At 42.6% G+C, this 18,832-nt stretch overlaps 1 protein-coding gene across 6 annotated transcripts in view; it reads left to right on the forward strand.

Annotated features, from left to right (window-relative positions):
- Window positions 1-8,293, forward strand: part of FAT1 (FAT atypical cadherin 1) — a 131,195-nt gene extending 122,902 nt beyond the window's left edge. For 4 of the 6 annotated variants that reach the window (XM_053402389.1, XM_053402392.1, XM_053402390.1 and 1 more), the window contains 2 exons: window positions 5,712-5,747; window positions 6,773-8,293. In XM_053402389.1, the coding sequence (XP_053258364.1) occupies window positions 5,712-5,747; window positions 6,773-7,398 (662 nt within the window). In that variant the 3' untranslated portion in view covers window positions 7,399-8,293. Of the gene's footprint in view, window positions 1-5,711; window positions 5,748-6,772 lie in introns of those variants that run through there. The other 2 variants (XR_008332080.1, XM_053402393.1) reach the window with 2 other exon arrangements.
- The last annotated feature ends 10,539 nt before the right edge of the window (window positions 8,294-18,832 follow it).

Consider the following 18,832-nt stretch of genomic DNA (forward strand, 5'->3'; position numbering starts at 1 on the left):
CCAAAGACCTTTTTTGAAATGACTGACAATATGGACTTGATCGATATATGGAGAACAAAACACCCATTAGAAAGAGAGGGAACCTTCTTTTCTGAAGCCAAAATGACATGGACAAGGATTGACCAAATTTGGGTGACTAGCAATATGGCGCAGAACATAAAGAGAGTGGAAATCTGCACAAAAACTTTCTCCGACCATAATGCAGTAAAGATGGTGATGAGGCAAACAACAACTGGCTCCTTTAGATGGAGAATGAATGACACCTTACTTAGAGATGAGGAGATTTGCAAGAAGGCCCAAAAAACTTTGAAAGACTATTTTGAAATTAACCTCAGGACTAAAGTAGAAAAAAGAATAGTATGGGACGCAAGCAAAGCCGTGATGAGAGGGTTTTTGATACAACAAAATACACTGAAGAAAAGAAAACAAAACGAGAGGAAGGAAAAAATTTTGGAAAAGATAAGAGAAGGGGAAAAGAAACTAAGATTGAAGCCAAAATCACAAGAGATTCTAAGAGAAATTAAATTTTATCAAACACAATATATGGAACTGACGAATCAAGAACTAGAGTGGAAAATTAAGCAAATGAGACAAAAGACTTTTGAATCTGCTGATAAATGTGGCAAGCTACTGGCTTGGCAAATAAAGAAGAGACAAAAACTCAACACGGTAACAAACATAGAAGTGGAAGGAAAGAATATAAGCAACCCAGCTGAAATTAGAAACTGTTTTCAGAACTACTTTAGACAACTTTACACACAAGGGCCGCAAAAAGAAACAGATATACAACAATTCCTCGAGAAAAATGGGCTGAAAAAGATTTCGCAGGAAAGTAAGACAATTTTGAACCAGGAGATAACAGCACAGGAAATAGAAGATGCCATTCAAAATATGACGTTGGGCAAATCACCTGGACCGGATGGACTGACTTCCAAATATTACAAAGTTTTGAAGGAAGGACTTATACAACCTTTGAAGGAAGTCTGTAATGAGATCATGAAGGGGAAGAGGGCACCCGATACGTGGAGAGAGGCCTATATTACACTTATACCAAAGACAGAGACTGAAAAGACCCAACTTAAGAACTACCGACCCATCTCCTTACTAAATGTGGATTACAAAATCTTTGCTGATGTTTTAGCAAAGAGACTGAAAAGAGTTTTGATGGAGGAGATTCATGGGGACCAAGCGGGCTTTCTCCCGAAAAGGCATTTGTCGGACAATGTAAGGAATATAATTGACATTTTGGAGAAGCTGGAAGTGAATATAAACACTAAGGCTGTCTTGATATTTGTGGATGCCGAGAAAGCCTTTGACAACATTTCTTGGAGTTTTATGTTGAAGAACCTCCGGGGGATGGGGGTAGGCCAAGGGTTTGAAAATGGTATAGGTGCAATATATTCTGAACAGAAAGCAAAATTGATTGTAAATAATGTTGTAACAGAAGAGTTTAAGATTGAAAAAGGGACACGACAGGGGTGCCCTATTTCCCCATTACTTTTTATATCGGTCCTTGAGGTTTTGCTTAATATGATCAGGAGGGACCAGTTGGTTAAAGGCATTCAGGTCGGAGTCAAACAATACAAATTGAGAGCATTTGCAGATGATCTGGTACTTACATTACAGGAGCCAGAAGCTAGCACGAAAAGAGTTTTGGAAATAATCCAAGAGTTTGGTCAATTGGCAGGATTTAAATTGAATAAGTTAAAGACTAAAGTATTGGAGAAAAATCTAACACAGATTGAAAAAGAAAGGTTTCAGAATGAGACGGGGTTGTCTGTGGTTAAAAAAGTGAAATATTTGGGGATAAACATGACAGCTAAGAATGTGAATTTATTTAAAGATAACTATGAAAAAACTTGGACAGAAGTGAAAAAAGACTTGGAGATTTGGTCAAATCTTAAGCTTTCCTTGTTAGGTCGAATTGCAGTTATAAAGATGAATGTATTGCCAAGAATGTTGTTTTTGTTTCAAGCATTGCAAATAATGGACAAAATGGACTGTTTCAAGAAGTGGCAAAAAGACATATCTAAATTTGTCTGGCAGGGCAAAAAGCCCAGAATTAAATTTAAGATATTAACGGACTCAAAGGAAAGAGGGGGGTTTGCCCTGCCAGATTTTAAACTGTACTATGAAGCGGCAGCTTTCTGCTGGCTGAAAGAATGGCTGCTTCTTGAAAACACAGACATTTTGGATTTGGAAGGTTTTAATAATATTTTTGGGTGGCATGCATACTTGTGGTATGACAAGGTTAAAGCACATAAAAGTTTTAAAAACCATATTGTCAGGAAAGCATTATTAAATGTCTGGGTCAGATATAAAGATTTGCTGGAAAGTAAAACTCCAAGGTGGCTGTCGCCAATGGAAGCTAAGGCAGTTAAAAAGTTAAACATGGAGTCTAAGTGGCCAAGATATTGGGAAATTTTGGAAAAGGAAGGGGACAAACTGAGATTGCAGAGTTTTGAGAAATTAAAAGGGAAGGTGAGAGATTGGTTGCACTATCATCAAATAAATGAAGCGTTTAAAGTGGACAGTAAAATTGGCTTTCAGGTGGAAAAATCAAAATTGGAGACAGAACTGTTAGAACCCAGTACTAAGAATTTGTCAAAGATGTATAATTTGCTGCTGAAATGGAATACAGAAGATGAAACGGTTAAATCAGTTATGATTAAATGGGCTCAGGACATTGGTCATAATATTTTGTTTGCTGATTGGGAAAAGTTGTGGACCACCGGGATGAAATTTACGGCATGTAATGCCTTAAGAGAAAATATTATGAAAATGATCTATAGGTGGTACATAACCCCAGTCAAGCTTGCAAAGATTTACCATTTGCCTGACAATAAATGTTGGAAGTGTAAAGAAAAGGAAGGTACATTTTTTCACCTTTGGTGGACGTGCCCGAAGATTAAGGCATTCTGGGAAATGATCTATAATGAACTTAAAAAGGTATTTAAATATACTTTCACCAAGAAACCAGAGGCCTTTCTCTTGGGTATTGTTGGCCAAGGGGTGTTAAAGACAGATATAACTTTTTTTATGTATGCTACAACAGCAGCTAGAATACTTATTGCGAAGTACTGGAAGACGAAAGATCTACCCACACTGGAAGAATGGCAGAGGAAGGTGATAGACTACATGGGTTTGGCAGAAATGACGAGCAGAATCCGAAACCAGGGAAGAGAAACAGCGCAAGAAGAATGGAAAAAATTCAAGGACTATTTAAAGAAATATCATAAAGTTAATGAAAGTTAGAATGATGATGGACTGAAAGTAAATGGTTACTATTAGTAATGGTTAAGACAAGGAGAACAAGGAAGGTTAGCTTAAACTTAAATTAAAATAAGGGAAGATTTGCTGAGTAATTGATAAGAATTTGGAATACAGAAAAGGGAGGCATGAGGAAGTCGGGGAAGGAAGGTATAAGAAATTAGGATATGAAATGGTACATGTTCTTTGTTTTGTTTTTGTTTCTGTTTTTGTATGTTTATGTATGTTTATGTATGTTATGTTTATATGGAAAACTTTTTGAATAAAAATATTATAAAAAAAAAAAAGACTTTAATGTTTTTGGAAATACTCCTCTCCTTTTATCCTGCTCATTTTTGACTCTGTAGAAAATGCTCTTTGAATCAGCTTCTATGCATAGATAGACATCTACAGTGGTACCTTGGTTTATGAACTTAATCCATTCCGGAAGTCTGTTCTTAAACCAAAGCATTCTTAAACCAAGGCATGCTTTCCCATAGCAACAGGGGACTTAATTTACAAATGGAACACAATCAACAGGAAGCAGAACATGTTTTTATTCCAAGGCAAAGTTCACAAACCAAAACACCTACTTCCAGGTTTGCAGTGCTCTTAATCCAAGTTATTCATAAACTAAGCTGTTCTTAAACCAAGGTACCACTGTATCTGTTTGTATTAGTGGGTGGGAAATGTTCCATTAGGGTCAAGCTAGATAAACAATAAAATTGTAAAAATAACTATGTCATCTAGATACGGGCTGTGCATAGAGAAATTGCAAAAAAAGCTTCATATCTGACATCCCTTAGCATGTGTTGTAAGTTTGTTTGTCAAATGCCACTATCAGTATATATGGAGCTTTATAGAGTAGAAAGAGGATACATTCCTGTTGTAGATGAGTTTATCATCTTAACATTCTCAACTCAGGGAAACAGAAAGAAAACAATGCAGGGATATACAGGAAATGAGAGTACTGCTGTTTCATTTATTTATTTTATTTGTATCCACCCCTTCATCTGTAGATCTCAGGGTGGTTCACAACATAAAATACAAGCTAAAAACAAAAAAAAATAAAAAAAACAATTTCACTGAACATGCTTAAGCTTGCTTACAGGTTTAGTTGCAGGAGGGCATTTGAAGCAGGGTTAAGACCTAGACAACGAAAGAGATCAAGATGTATCCTATTTAGTAATGGCAAACTCATCTTCCGACTGCCAACCCTTACGTAGCCAATGTGGCACCAGCTGCAGAGAGGTATCTGCAGATTTGGAGGAAGACAAAATTTGCAGAAGTTCAAAACATATTTTAGGAGGTGGAATAGGGGGGGATGACTTTTCAGTGACGATTGAGCACGCCACAGAGTGCTGAATGATGGAAAGGGGTTGGAAAAGGTGTATTCCGGAATATTGTATTCTTGGTGGGGGGAAGGGTCCTGGTTGTCTGGCTGGAATCCCAAACAAGAGTACTCTGTGCTGCCACATGTTGTTGCAGTTCCCACTTGTAAAGCCTAAAAGAAAGTCTTCAAAATCAGCTGCGTTTCATTAATATTTTACTCAGCAAGCACTAAATCACACACTTCCTTAGACATCTATCCCCCTGAAATCTTATACAACAGAGCCTCGGTTTGTAAGGGGCAGGGATCAGGGCTGCTGCCTTGCCCTCGCGATTGAGGGGGCCGGGGGCCACACGATGGCGTTTTCACATGACATCAACACACCGTGAATATGGGGGCCCCGTGGCCCCTCCCCCCCTTGGTGCCTATGGCTAGGACACCAATGATTTGAGCTGGCAACCAAGGCTCACTATGTAATGAACAGCTTTGTTTTAGTCTGTGCAAAACAGGTTCATAAATCTATATTATCAAACTATTAATCTAATTTTTGAAGTTTAGGTTTACGGTTATTAGACAGCTTCATTGTTTCAGTAATCTATTTAGCTATTAGGCTGTGCATAATGACAATAGACAGCTGATTCCAGAATTAGCCACAAGGATAAAAAAACACAAATATACAAAACAATTAAGCCCTATCAGAGAAGCCGTATTCAATCAATAATGTGTGTGCAGGGTTTTTACCTTGCTGAGCCTCCATCCTTATTTCCAAGCTCTGTCTTTGATCAGGATCCAAAGAACCACACAATTATTTCTACACACTCAAGAGTTTGTTTCTTGAAACAACATCCCACCTGACCAGTTGGGGACTTTACAGAAGCAGTTTGTGATATGACTGTTTGAAGGGAATAATAAAGTTTTTAGAACCTTATTTGCATATCTAAAGTATCTCTTTGGATCTCACCTTTAAACTATAATACCCCCCTTCCTTAACATACAAGGGGACAGTAGAAAGGGTATTGTTACTGTTGGCATTGTGTACATTCTTACTGTTTTTAGGCTATTGAGTTCTTTTGAACTACTTGATGCCTAACTGCACATCTTTTTTCCTCTCTCTCCACTTTGCCACCTAAAGAGTCTTTCGCTGTTCCCGACCTGAGCAATTCAAGAGGTGACTTCTGCATGTAGTTGTTTGTTGCCATTCACTGAAATGTTTCTGTTAATATTTGGCCCCCAACACTAACTTGGTCTGCTCACTGTGTATGTATGCAGTTATTTCCCTCCAGTTACTGGACACTTATTCTAGCCCAGTGCAAATTTCCCTTTGTAGAAGGGATCACAAAATCTTGATACTTGTAACATAGCCATGTTTTACCAGTCAAGCCAGTAAGCACTTTTGTTTCAAGTACAATATTATATTCTTGCCCTACAACAGAAAGTGATTTTCTGCATGATTGGCTTATATGGAGACTTTTGTTTTTGCATTTGAATGCCTGAGTGTCCTTACTAATAGTTTCATAGGGGTTCTGTTATAAAATTAACTCCACAGCCGATGGGCAGCAATTAATAACATTAATACTAAACTGGTAAGTGTTATGGATGCTTTAACAATTAGGGAATCTTAAGCTTACTGGCCTCAGTCTGGAAAAATCAAATTGTAATTTAAAACCCATTGAAATCAGCGGGGTAAATTATCATAACCTTGCTAATTTTGATGGACTAATCTTGCAATTCTGCACACTGTTACTCCACAGGGCTCGGTAGGATGTACTTCCGAGTAAACATGGCTCAGATCGTGCTAGGCTTTTATTTCAAACAGAGCCACGAGCTTGTTGCAAATGTTACATTGAGATAAATGTAGTTACCATGCACCAGTTTGTTCCACTAACAGGCTTCCAGACACTTTTATTTTACGCAAAGAATGACTTTCCTGCCGTTGTGTACCAGCTCATTCCTTAGCTCACTTTAGGGTGAGGTATGTTGTGATCCTAGTTAGCCCAGACTTGAATAATACAATAAACTATTTGCATGGTGCACCATGAACTCACGGTTGTAATGTTGAATGTTCGTTAACCTCGGGGGCAGATTCCTCCCATTCCTCTTGTGTTCTAATAGCTGGTGGTTGTGCTGTCCTTAGTGCAGTATATTGATTTTTCAGTGTTAGATACTGAAACCTGCTTTGTTTTTGCCCTTCAGGCTATCACTGGGATACCTCTGACTGGATGCCCAATGTCCAACTGCCTGGCATACAGGAGTATCCGAATTACGAGGTGGTTGAAGAGGCGGCACCCCTGTATACAGATCCAAATTCCATTGATGCAGACTACTACCCTGGAGGTTACGACATTGAGAGTGACTTTCCACCTCCGCCAGACGACTTCCCAGTGCCTGACGACCTCCCACCGTTGCCACCCGAGTACAGTGATCAGTTTGACTCAATACAGCAATCCAGAGACATGCCTGCTGTAGGTAGCTTGGGATCCTCTGCGAGGAGCAGGCAGAGGTTCAATCTCAGCCAGTACCTTCCCCATCACTATCCGCCAGACCTGTCAGAACCTCAGAACACAAACAACGGAGTCTCCGGGAATTACAGAGAACCCTTTGCTCCTTACACAGTAGGGTACAGCAGAGACTTCGAAGCGCCCCCAGTGGACAACATGTCCATGTCTGTGTACGCTTCCACAGCTTCCTGCTCCGACGTGTCGGCATGCTGTGAAATGGAGTCTGAGGCCATGCTGAGTGACTATGAGAGTGGAGACGATGGACATTTCGAAGAGGTGATCATCCCTTCGCTCGAGCCTCAGCACCACACAGAAGTCTGACACCCTTCCTCAATTAAAAGTGCCTGGATGTTAATGAACTTAAAAAATAAAAGTATTCTAGAGAAAAATATCGGAGAGCTTATTTTTCTTGGCAGCAATGCTTGAGCCGCTTTCGTTTCAGTGAGCTAAAACTGGCATGGCTGCACTGGATCATGTAGCTCATTTCAACTTGTTAACCATTTCCTGACCTCGTTCCCACCGCTTGACTGATCACAGGTCTCCCATTGGCTGTGCCATCCCCCCCCAAAAAGTGTTTTTTGTACTTACATTGTCTATGTTAAAAGAAATAAAGCAAAAACACATACCACTTCCTCATTTTAGCATGATAAATGTATTTATATCGTTCAAGAGCAAATCGTTTTTTTCTTATCTCTTTTTGTAAATTTTATGTACAGTTTTGATTTCGATAATTTTAACTAGATTTTGTAGATACTTTCGAAACTTGATTTCCACTGATTCTAGTGGTGTTTTTAGTGTGCCGTTAAACCAACACGCCCTGGGTCTTATAGCATTCAGCAGTTCACCGTTTTGTTTTGTTTTCCACAGAAGTGTGACATTTCATTTATAGATTTCTATGTAATCATGCATTTCCAAGTGTACATAATTTCCAGCTGTAAAAGATTCCTGATATTTTCTGGGTGACGAACATGGAAATATCCCACCTGGGTTTCTGTACTCTAGGACAGTTACACATTTTTCCTTTCTTGAAAAGTGTGGGGGGAGGGGAGGAGGGAAGCCACTGCATACCTATTTAGAACCAAAACCACCATGGCACAGTTTTATAGTGTCTGTATATTTGTGATGCAATGGTCTTGTAAAGGTTTTTACTGAAATCTACCATTAGCCAGTCTTTCTTACTGACAATAAATTATTAATAAAATACTTTAGCTTTGTTCACCGTTATCTACTTCATATCTATTACACGGGTGTAACGTTGCGGATGTGTTGCTTAGCGCAAGCCTAGCCAGCAAAAAAACAAAACAAAAACGGTGTTCCTTATACAGCCCACCAGATGGCAGCATGAGCCTGCTTAATTCATTAAAATAAAGAGTAGCACAAACGGGATGAATAGATGCAATATGTAAGGATGAGAATCACGTTTCAGATGCTTCTCTTTTATGCACTGATTGTAGCACCGGTGAGTGTTATACAATTATACCTCCACCCCATTCTCTGGGGAGAATAAGCGTATCCAACAGTTACTTAGAAGATCACAGAGGTATTAGTCTTCATAATGATTTCTAGAATCCTCTTATTCCTTTTGACTGCTGCTAGTGCTTTGGATTAGGTTCTCAGCCTATTTAGTGGCAATGATGCAATTCTGCTGTTGGATGAAGAATCTCATTGTCGAAATCCTAGCGAAAACATAACCGTGCTTTATCATTCACATGCCACTTAACATCTAACAGCCCAGCCCAAGATTTTCTACCCATGTAAAATAAGTGTTCCGGCCAAGGGACTGAGACATGCCAAGCATTTGCTAGGAAAACATGGGGAAATTGGCATGATTACTATATGCTCGATACATGCATAATGCTGATCTGCCGGATGTGCCCCTCTGTATATTTAGGAATGTATTCAAACCCCTTGTCCTGTGCAAGCATGTGATTAGCATTGTTTGAGGGGGAGTTGCAGGCCCTACATACTGAAGGAGAAAGTGGAGGGTCTGCCGTACTTGTGTAAGCTGCATGTGTGAACATGCATTGAGCTTACATGAGTGCAGCAGGGCTCCCTGCTGCAGACCCTCACCTTCCAATACATGGGGAGGAGCATAGGACCAGGTCATGGGTGGATGATGGAAGGGAGCAGCAAGTGTAGCCTTACTCTTATGTAGAACCATAGAATTGTAGAACTGGAATCTACCCCAAGGGTCATCTTGTGAACCCCCTTGCAAAGCAGGAATCTCTTCTAAAGCAGCCATGAAAGATGTGCATCCAACCTCTGCTTAGAACCCTCCAAGGAAGGAGAGTCCACCATCTCCCAACCTGTTCTGCTGTCAAACAGCTCTTTATTCCATAAAGTTCTTCCTGACGTTTACTCAGAATCTCCTTTCTTGCAACTTGAAACCATTGGTTTGAGTCCTACCCTCCAGAGCAGGAGTTTGGCACTGAACACCTGAACTGAACTATGGTCATTTTGTAAAGTGTTACAACTTTTGTAAAGTTTTACAACTTCACAAATTATTTTTCTAGGTAATACTTATAATATATCATCTCCGATGACTTCTTTAAAAAAAAGAAAAAAAGGACAAAATGCCCAGAACTATCCTATACCACCAAGGTGGCTAACATGTACTTCCCCCCCACACAAAGCACTGTGCAGTTAATTTTTGCTCAATAGAATTAATTTTGATGGTACAAGTCAAGTTGGACCTTCAAGAGGGGATCTGTTGCTCAACAACAACAACGAAATCCAGGCCTCTACCCCAGGCTTCCTCAACCTCGGCCCTCCAGATGTTTTTTTGGCCTACAACTCCCATGATCCCTAGCTAGCAGAACCAATGGTCAGGGTTGATGGAAATTGTAGTCTCAAAAGATCCGGAGAGCCGAGGTTGAGGAAGCCTGCTCGACCTCTTACGTCAATCCCAGCCAAAGAGCCCTGATTTGGGCTCTTTGGCTGGGATTCCTGCAAGTGATGCCCTTGCTCCAAAGGGTTTGTCTGCCTCAAGCAACAGCCTCTCCAACCTCTTGAATATGGAGAGCTTCCAAGAGCTGTTTGTGATATGACTAAAACTGCTGCAAACACTACCTGATGTTATGTTCTAAGGCGAGATTCTGCTATGGAGCTCCGAAACACATTGTTGAGCCACAATCCAATAAATTGCGCTAAGCGTAGTTCAAGCCCATTGAAATCAGTGGGGCCGGAGCATGTTTAACCTGTCTTGGGATTGTGACCTTGGAAGTTTGTCAATGTAATCATCACTCTTGACATGGAGCAACCTGAATTTTACATTGGGTATGCTTAACCAAAACAGTTCCCCAGAAAAGGTGTAACTGAAGTGCATAATTCTTCTACTCTGAGCGGACACAATGTACCAGGAGGTTTCAACAAAACAAAATAAATACTTACAGTGTGGTACTGTTTTGCAGTAAAGGGAATAGAAGTTTTCTATTTAATTCAAAGAGGGTAATATGATGTGAAGTTTATTATCATTTAGCAGAATCTCTGGCATCATCTGTGAGCAAGTTTGATTATTCACTTAGATGAAGTCCGGTGATTCAATTATTTACACACACAAATGCTTGTAGTTTTTTCCTATGCTGACTTGATTTTTTCCTCTGCTTTTATTTTTCTGTCTTGACATTCTGATACTTATTTATTTTTAAAATAGCAGTAATGGGAGTCCCTTAGAAAGAGAAGAGGTGTAGGTTGTCATTTCCACCATTTGTTTAACACTCTTATCTGCCTGTTGTGTCTGATAACTTGCTCTATGGCAGAAACCACTGAACCAAATTCAAAACAGTCTGCGAGAAGTGGAATCTAAGCTTCTTTTGATTAGTAGCTTGTTCCAGAGAGAGTCTGTCCCACATGAGAAAGCATTTGGAGGGAAGTAATTATAACTACCTTTTCAAGCTGATGCTGTAATACTTTGATATATAACTTAACTTTGATGAGGCTTATTATTTACAATCACCAAAAGAATTAACTATCACAACAGCCTTGCAAGTAATTCTTTTCTGCTAATCCACAAGCACTGTTCGTTTTCACTTAACTGTGTGCCCAGACATTATCTATGTTACAGTCTTAGCTCCACAGTAATGCTGAAATTTTGGCCATTCTCCATCAATTAAAGTGAAAAGGAGATTGCATTTTACAATTCTCAAAGGGAAGAGAACATTTCAGTGAAATTCCAACAAGTAAGGTGCAGGTTATTTGTTGCATTTAACTTTCCTTTCAAGGGATGTTTGTGAGTGCTTCTTTCTTTTTCTTTGCTACTATAAACCATCTCTCTAATGGTCTGCCCTCTGCAGCCTCCTCAGGTGGTTCTGCTTCAATTAAAGCCCAGGAGATGTTGCCACAAGGCAGTGGCTCCCAAGCTTTACTCCCCATGGACCACTTGAAAACCGCTGACGGTCTGGATGGACCACCTAAATGATTGTTCTGCCCCTCGTGGCCATTGTAATGTGCTGTGCTAGATGCCATATGGCTTTTTTAAACCATATCTTTCTTGCTTCTTATATATTGCATTTTATTGTATTGCAATCTGAACTCTATAGAATTAACATCAGAATACAGGTGTGGCGTTTGCCCGTTCTTTTGAAAATGTCTGTACGGGGGAGAGAATGAGTTAATAGGTAGACCAATAGAAAAACCAGAGGCAGAGCCTACCTGTTTATAAAAGGGCTTAGCCCGAGGTTTAGACAGTTGGTTGGGAAGAAGCAGTTAGGAAAAGCAGTTGGGGAAGCAATTGACAGACAGATGGAAAGAGAGAGGCAGTTAGTGCAGTTGGTTCTTTTGTGAGGGGAGGTAGAAGAGTTAGAGATAGAATAAAATAAGACTAAGAGGGTAAAGGGTAACAGCGTTTCAAATGCATTTAAAGTTTAATTTGTGTTTACAATAAACTACAATCTTCATTGTTAACTTGAGAACCTGACTGAGACTAAGTGATTTACAGGGGAGAACCTGGTTGGTGGCAGCGGATTAGTGGTGTATGTGTCAATAGTCCGTGAGACGACCGGGGGCTCCTTACGAATGCCACAAAAGACAACTCCCATTTTGTGCATGTTCGATGCATACGTGGGGGGGGGGGATGCAATGGGGGCAGGGCAGGCTCATGCATGCTCCACCAATGCACACAATGACCCGGAATGTAACTCCCACGTAAACTCCCCCGTAAAAAAATACAACACAAGAAATAGAAGAAGCAATAAAGATACAATTACAAGTAAAGGTAAAGGGACCCCTGACCATTAGGTCCAGTCGTGGCCGACTCTGGGGTTGCGGCGATCATCTTGCTTTATTGGCCAAGGGAGTAGGCATACAGCTTCCGGGTCATGTGGCCAGCATGACTAAGCTGCTTCTGGCGAACCAGAGCAGCACATGGAAACGTCGTTTACCTTCCCGCCGGAGCGGTACCTATTTATCTACTTGCACTTCAACGTGCTTTTGAACTGCTAGGTTGGCAGGAGCAGGGACTGAGCAACGGGAGCTCACCCCGTCGAGGGGATTCAAACCGCCGACCTTCTGATCGGCAAGTCCTAGGCTCTGTGGTTTAACCCACAGTGCCACCCGCGTCCACAATTACAAATAGATGTGACTAATGAATGGATGTGCTGCCTCCTGTCCTCAGTGGCAAATCCACAAGCATGCAACAGATGAATGAAGTTTGTGGGGCACTGGTTGTCCACAGTTTGGGACCCAGGGGTATCAATTTGAATAAAATATTGAGGGGCAGGTAATTCTCACCCCACATAACTGATCACAAGATCACGCACACCATTTGAATGGCAATGCCAATCAACTCTGGGGGCCCTGGCACCAGCAAATATTTTATTGTGGAGGGCCCTTTGGCCCCTAGGAGTTGGTTCCTATGTTGGGAGCCCCTGTCACCAGATAACTCTTCACTTGAAGCTTGTGGGCAGCTGGAGGGTTCATAATGAATGCTGGAGAAATTGGGGGGGGGAGGAGAGAAAGACTCTTGACCACCCTTACAATAATAAGCTCAAAACCACACAAACATCCAAATTCTCAAGCGCTCTGTGGACAAGGATAAAAATCTGAAACTTATGAGAAATTGGAGGACCAGACTCAGCACTAATACTGGCAGCCTGATACCGGATGAAGAAACATAGTATTCCAGTTTGCAGAAGCTTCCCCACCTGGGCAGCTAGTAGCGATTCTTTCCTGACACAAGTAACCCAGAGACTAGCATGTCATAAACTGTGTGTTGAAACACTTGTTTCCTGGAGGCTTTCAGCTCGTTTGAGGCAGATACAGGACTCATTGTGAACCTGAGCACCATTGCTAGCCAAGGGTGATGGACACAGTAGAAGTGTTCTGTGTTTCATTTGTGATTTCTAATGTAGGGAGACGATGCTGTAGTTGGGGGAATTAAAAGGTAAAGGGGCCCCTGACTGTTAGGTCCAGTCGCGGACGATTCTGGGGTTGTGGCTCTCATCTCGCTTTACTGGCCAGGCCCAGGAGGGATTTGGCTTGAAGCAAATCTGACTGGCTGGATGCGAATCTGGTTTAGCTTTGTAGGTGTGTGGGGCATGGGGAAAAGGGGGTTTGAGGGATTGTACCTCAAAGGTTGGTGGAGCTCTAAGGAGTCACCAGAGAAAACGCTGGAAGCCTGTGTGCATAAAAAAGCAACTGGCCTTTCTCTAAGCTACTGTTGGCATTTGACCGAAGGAAGCGAAATGTTAGTGCTATGGGATGCAGTCCAGAGGCATTTTCCTACTGATGGAACCACTCTGAGGGCTTGAAACACCACTCTTTGAAAAGTATGTTCCATCAGAAGAAGCTTTTGTACTGGACATCAGTGGATAACAGGTGATCATTGCCTTGTTTCTTGAGGTGTGAACCCCTCCATCATAGGCTCTGGTTGTATATATGGTTTATAAACACATTCTCTGCTGTGCCTCATTTCCAAAGGAAACACAAACTTCAGGAAAGTGACTGGAAACTCTGGAATCTTACACCACCTGGAGATTGTTTTGGTGTGTGCGATATACCTTGTGGTTGGAATTAAAGCTTACTTGCATACTGCATTATGTATGTATACAGCTATTTAAACAGCTTTTTACCTTAACTCTGCTTTTTGCATAAAAAAAACACCTGACAATACATGAGACTCAAAAAGAAGAGTTGGATCCAGTCTAAGTAAATGAGTTTTGACTCCTAAGTCATTAAAGCTTCCTCTAAGATTGCAGGAGATGATAGTTCATTGGCTTATGTTATTTTCTTGACTCAAGAAAAAAGGGGTTGATGCTAATTTAATTTTACTCTGGAGACAGGAGACATATTGGAAGAGAAAAATAAGGCAAGAATCTCTATTTGCCAAGAGATACATTGTCTGAATACCAGTCAGTTTGCTTTCTCTTGGTGTGAATTGAATATAATTTATGTTTACAACTTTTGGTTTTGTATTCACCAGATCATCTCTTTTATATCTCATGCAGACATCAAGCTAGGTATTTTCTCTTCCCACTCCCTGCCATCAGGCTGGGAAATATTCACATTTTATTACCATCTTCATTATAAGTTTAGATTCCACTGGACTGAGATTTGCCTTGCGCTTCAGTGACACCATCTTTTCTGGGCTGCTGATCCCAAATCATTTCTAAAATAACCAAATTGTGCAACTAAAACATGAATTGCCTGTTCAATGGAAGTAAACAGAACAAGCACAGGCACCGCCAATAATTCATGCAAATGTGAATTTGTCAGAGGCTGATCACATGGAGGAGAAAATAGCTAGCTGGTGACCAAATCAGCTGAATCAAATTAAGCCTCCACCACTCCTTGGTTTTTTTTAAAAGGGGCACATTTGATAATCGTATATTGCTTGATAACCGTAGAAATGTTACCCCATCTGTGTGTGTGTGTGTGTGTGTGTGTTCCTGAAATAATTCAGGGCACAGCCCTAAATAAATAAAAGAACTCCTATTTCCTTGCCTCTGGCCAAATTTGAGTTCACTTGTTTAACATGCTTTTGGTTATGAAGGCTATCCATTCATATTAAAATGAAAATTCAGCCCTTCTCTTGTTGGCTTAGCAAAAACTGTTGTTTGCCAGCTTTATTCCCTGTTCCTGTGACATCCCAGAAAGCTGTTATTTGTCTAGTGGTGAAGAAAACTTATAAATCAATAACCCTGACAGTACACAGGGTGAAACTCTTTTCCTTAATATGTCCTGAACAGTGGTGCATGGTATGGTGTATATTTTTTCTTCTCTCTTTTTCTTCTGCAGCAAGTGTATTCAAGAATAGCTCATATACCAACTCAGTCATCTGCAGCGGTAGGATCTGTAGGATATTGTGCAAAACTTTTCTGCTCTCCAGACAGACTAATACATTTATACTTGAAAGCAAGCAACAAGGTGTTGGAACTTATGAATAGCCTTAGAGCGTGCTCCTGCTTCTCACCAACCAATTTCATTTTTCTGTAATTCAAGCCACTGGACAATGAACGTAGTAATTGCTAGGAAATTGGGCTGGTAAATTTGCACAGAAGGGTTTGTAATAATTCCTGCTTGCACAAAGGTTAAAGCATTTTGAGCACAGGTTATGACTGGAACATTAATGTGCTTTTGAGTCTGTAACAGCAAAGGGGGCCTGTAGGTATCTGAAAGGTAGGCATCAACTAAAGCTTAACCATCCTGCTTATACTGGGGTATAATATGATTTCCTGAAGTAGGGCTGCTTTGTCGTGATTTCTGCACCATGGTGGGAAAATTACTTCACTCGAGTTCGTATATCATCATTACCTGCCTGATTCCCAGAGGCTGATAAATGGAAGCACCAAAGAGCAAGGAATGAAAATGAAGAGGCTGAAAGGGGGGGGGGTCTCTCTGTGTGTGCCTCCTTCTTATAAATAAATCATGTTCATTTCCTTGGAGAACTTCATTTTTCCTACTCTCAGTCTCGTAGCACACACAAACTGGATGATGTCTGCTTAACGGGGAATCTCAAGTCTGAGGCCCAATGCATACCTTCCAACATTTCTCCCATGAAAATGGGGATGTACTATTCAATGGTGGCGATGATAATTTTATTATTCATACCCCACCCACCTGACTGGGTTGCCCCAGCCACTCTGGGTGACTTCCAACATATATCAGAACATAATAAAACATTAAAAACTTCCCTATTTACGGTTGCCTTCAGATGGTTGTATAGTGACTTATCTCTGGCTTGGTGTCCGGTGTGGAGAGTCCTTTGCTGCCCCAGTAACCTCATAGGCAAGAATCACAAGCAGTTTGTCTTTGATAGCCCTTTACGTTCAGTCATCTGATTGCAAAGCAAGAATCCATATCTCTCCACAAAGAGAGGTGTTGGCTACTCTGAACCCTTCCACTTCCGTCCCCAGCAACATCCTAGGTGCTAACAGGAAGTTCCAGCCCTCTGCATTCTCTGTTCTTTAATACGGCTAGACCTGCGAGTCTGAGGGGAGGGGGGATCACCCAGGCACTCTAGGGAGGATTCTGCTGGCTGTTCCCTCCCTTCTCCCTCTTCTCCAGTATCTCATAGCTAGGTAACTCCTGCGGAGGCTGTACAGCATTCTCCTCTCTCTCTCTCCTACTGAAACTGCTTGGGAGAGGGTGGGCCAAATTGTTCACCTCCTCCTCCTCTTCAGCGAGAAGCTGATCTGGCTGAGGATACACTTCCTAATCCTCCTGTTCAGACCATTCCCTGACACTTAGGGGTCATATAACCCTCCAACATTTCTTTGATGAAGATAAAGATAAAGGGACCCCTGACTGTTAAGTCCAGTCATGGAGGACTCTGGGGTTGTGGCGCTCATCTCACTTTACTGGCCAAGGGAGCCGGCGTACAGCTTCCGGGTCATGTGGCAAGCATGACTAAGCTGCTTCTGGTGAACCAGAGCAGCACATGGAAATGCTGTTTACCTTCCTGCCAGAGGGGTATCTATTTATCTGCTTGCACTTTGACGTGCTTTCGAACTGCTAGGTGGGCAGGAGCAGGGACCGAGCAATGGGAGCTCACCCCATCGCAGGGATCCGAACCACCAACTTTCTGATCGGCAAGCCCTAGGCTCTGTGGTTTAACCCACAGCGCCACCCACATCCCACTGATGAATATAGGGACATCCTAAAGAAAAGCGGGATATTCCAGGATCAAATCAGAAACCGAAACAGCTTCTGTGAATCCGGGACTAACCCTGGAAAACAGAAACAATTTCAGACTTGGAAAGTCTGCAAATACAGCCCTCTAGGACTCTCTATCCAGCCCTAGGGATTCTGTCAGGACACGTAACCCACTCCAGCCTTCAGTGACTGAACCCTCCTCTGTGTCTTCTTCAAGTGCTGTTGCCTGGCTGGAGTGTGTCCACTTGAACTGTGATATTGCCCCTGGCTTGCCTGGATGGAGAATGTTGAGAGGGATTGAGCATGGCTGAATGTAGCCTTCTGAGGTCGAGCTCCTGGTCTCGCACCCTGGAGCAGCAGCATTCTTACTCACCCTCCATATCCCTTCCCCACCTCTGCTCTCTCGGCACTGGGAGTCAAGGAGGTTCCACATTCCCTTCACAAGCAAGGCTTTGGGTGTGGCTACCTGGTTGATGAGTGCCAATGCCATAGGGCGAGGCGTCGCATGCTAGCACCACCGGCAGCCTCTCGTCGAAGTGTGCCAAGACCGAGTTTGAGACAAGCAAGTCCTTGACTGCCTGGAATGCGGCCTCCTGGTGCTGGCCCCACACCCAAGGGGCCCGCTTGTCCAGGAGTCTGTGTAGGGGCTCCGCTACCGCCGCCTTGTGGGGAAGGAAGGAATGGTAAAAGTTCAATAGTCCCAAGAAGGCCTGAAGTTCAGACTTGTTCTTGGGCGCTGGGGCATCACAAATGGCCCGTACCTTGTCCCCAGTCGTGTGGACCCCTTCTGCGTCCACCATAAATCCCAGAAAGTCCACCTGAGGCACTCCTAGTAGACATTTTTCCCGCTTCACCTTGAGACCCGCCGTCTGGAAACTGTGCAGAACGGTGCGGAGGCGGTCCTCAAACTCCTCTGGTGTGGGCCCGGCAATCAACACATCATCGAAGAAGGGGGTGACACCAGGAATCCCTTTAAGTAGAGAGTCCATTAGATTCTGGAATATGCCTGGTGCCACGCTGACACCGAATTGCAGCCGCTTTACCCTGAACGCTCCTCTGTGCATCACAATCGTCTGTGCCTCTGCTGTGGCCTCATCTACTGGCAGCTGTTGATATGCTTGGGCCAAGTCCAGCTTGCCAAAAAATTTTCGACCCAGCCAGGGTGGCAAGGACATGGCTGACCACTGGCACTGGGTATGCATGGGCCATGAGGGGCTTGTTTATGGTACATTTGTAGTCTGCGCAGATGCGGACCGAACCATTAGGCTTGACGGGTGTGACGATTGGGGTTTCCCAGGGGGCATTAGGCACCGGCTCCAGCACTCCTTGCTCCATGAGTCGGTCCAATTCCTCGTCTATATGGGGTTTCAGGGTGAACGGGACCCGGCGGGCCTTGAGCCTGACCGGTCGTACTGCGGGGTCAAGCTATAGAGCAATGGGGGGCCCCGTATACTGTCCCAATTTCCCATCGAAAACCCCCGGAAATTCCTTGCATATGGCGTCCACGTCCACTTGTAAGCTCGTGTGGTTCACCCCGGTGACGGCTAGCCCCAGTGGTCCAAACCATGCCAATCCCAGTAAGCTAATGTAGGGGCCCTTGACCACAAGCAAGTCCAGTTGCCGTGTCCGCCCTCGGTATTGCACCCTGAAGGTCCCCACCCCCATT

This window comes from Podarcis raffonei, chromosome 9 (genome assembly GCF_027172205.1).
Source record: "Podarcis raffonei isolate rPodRaf1 chromosome 9, rPodRaf1.pri, whole genome shotgun sequence".
In the NCBI taxonomy this organism is placed as follows: Eukaryota; Metazoa; Chordata; class Lepidosauria; order Squamata; family Lacertidae; genus Podarcis; species Podarcis raffonei.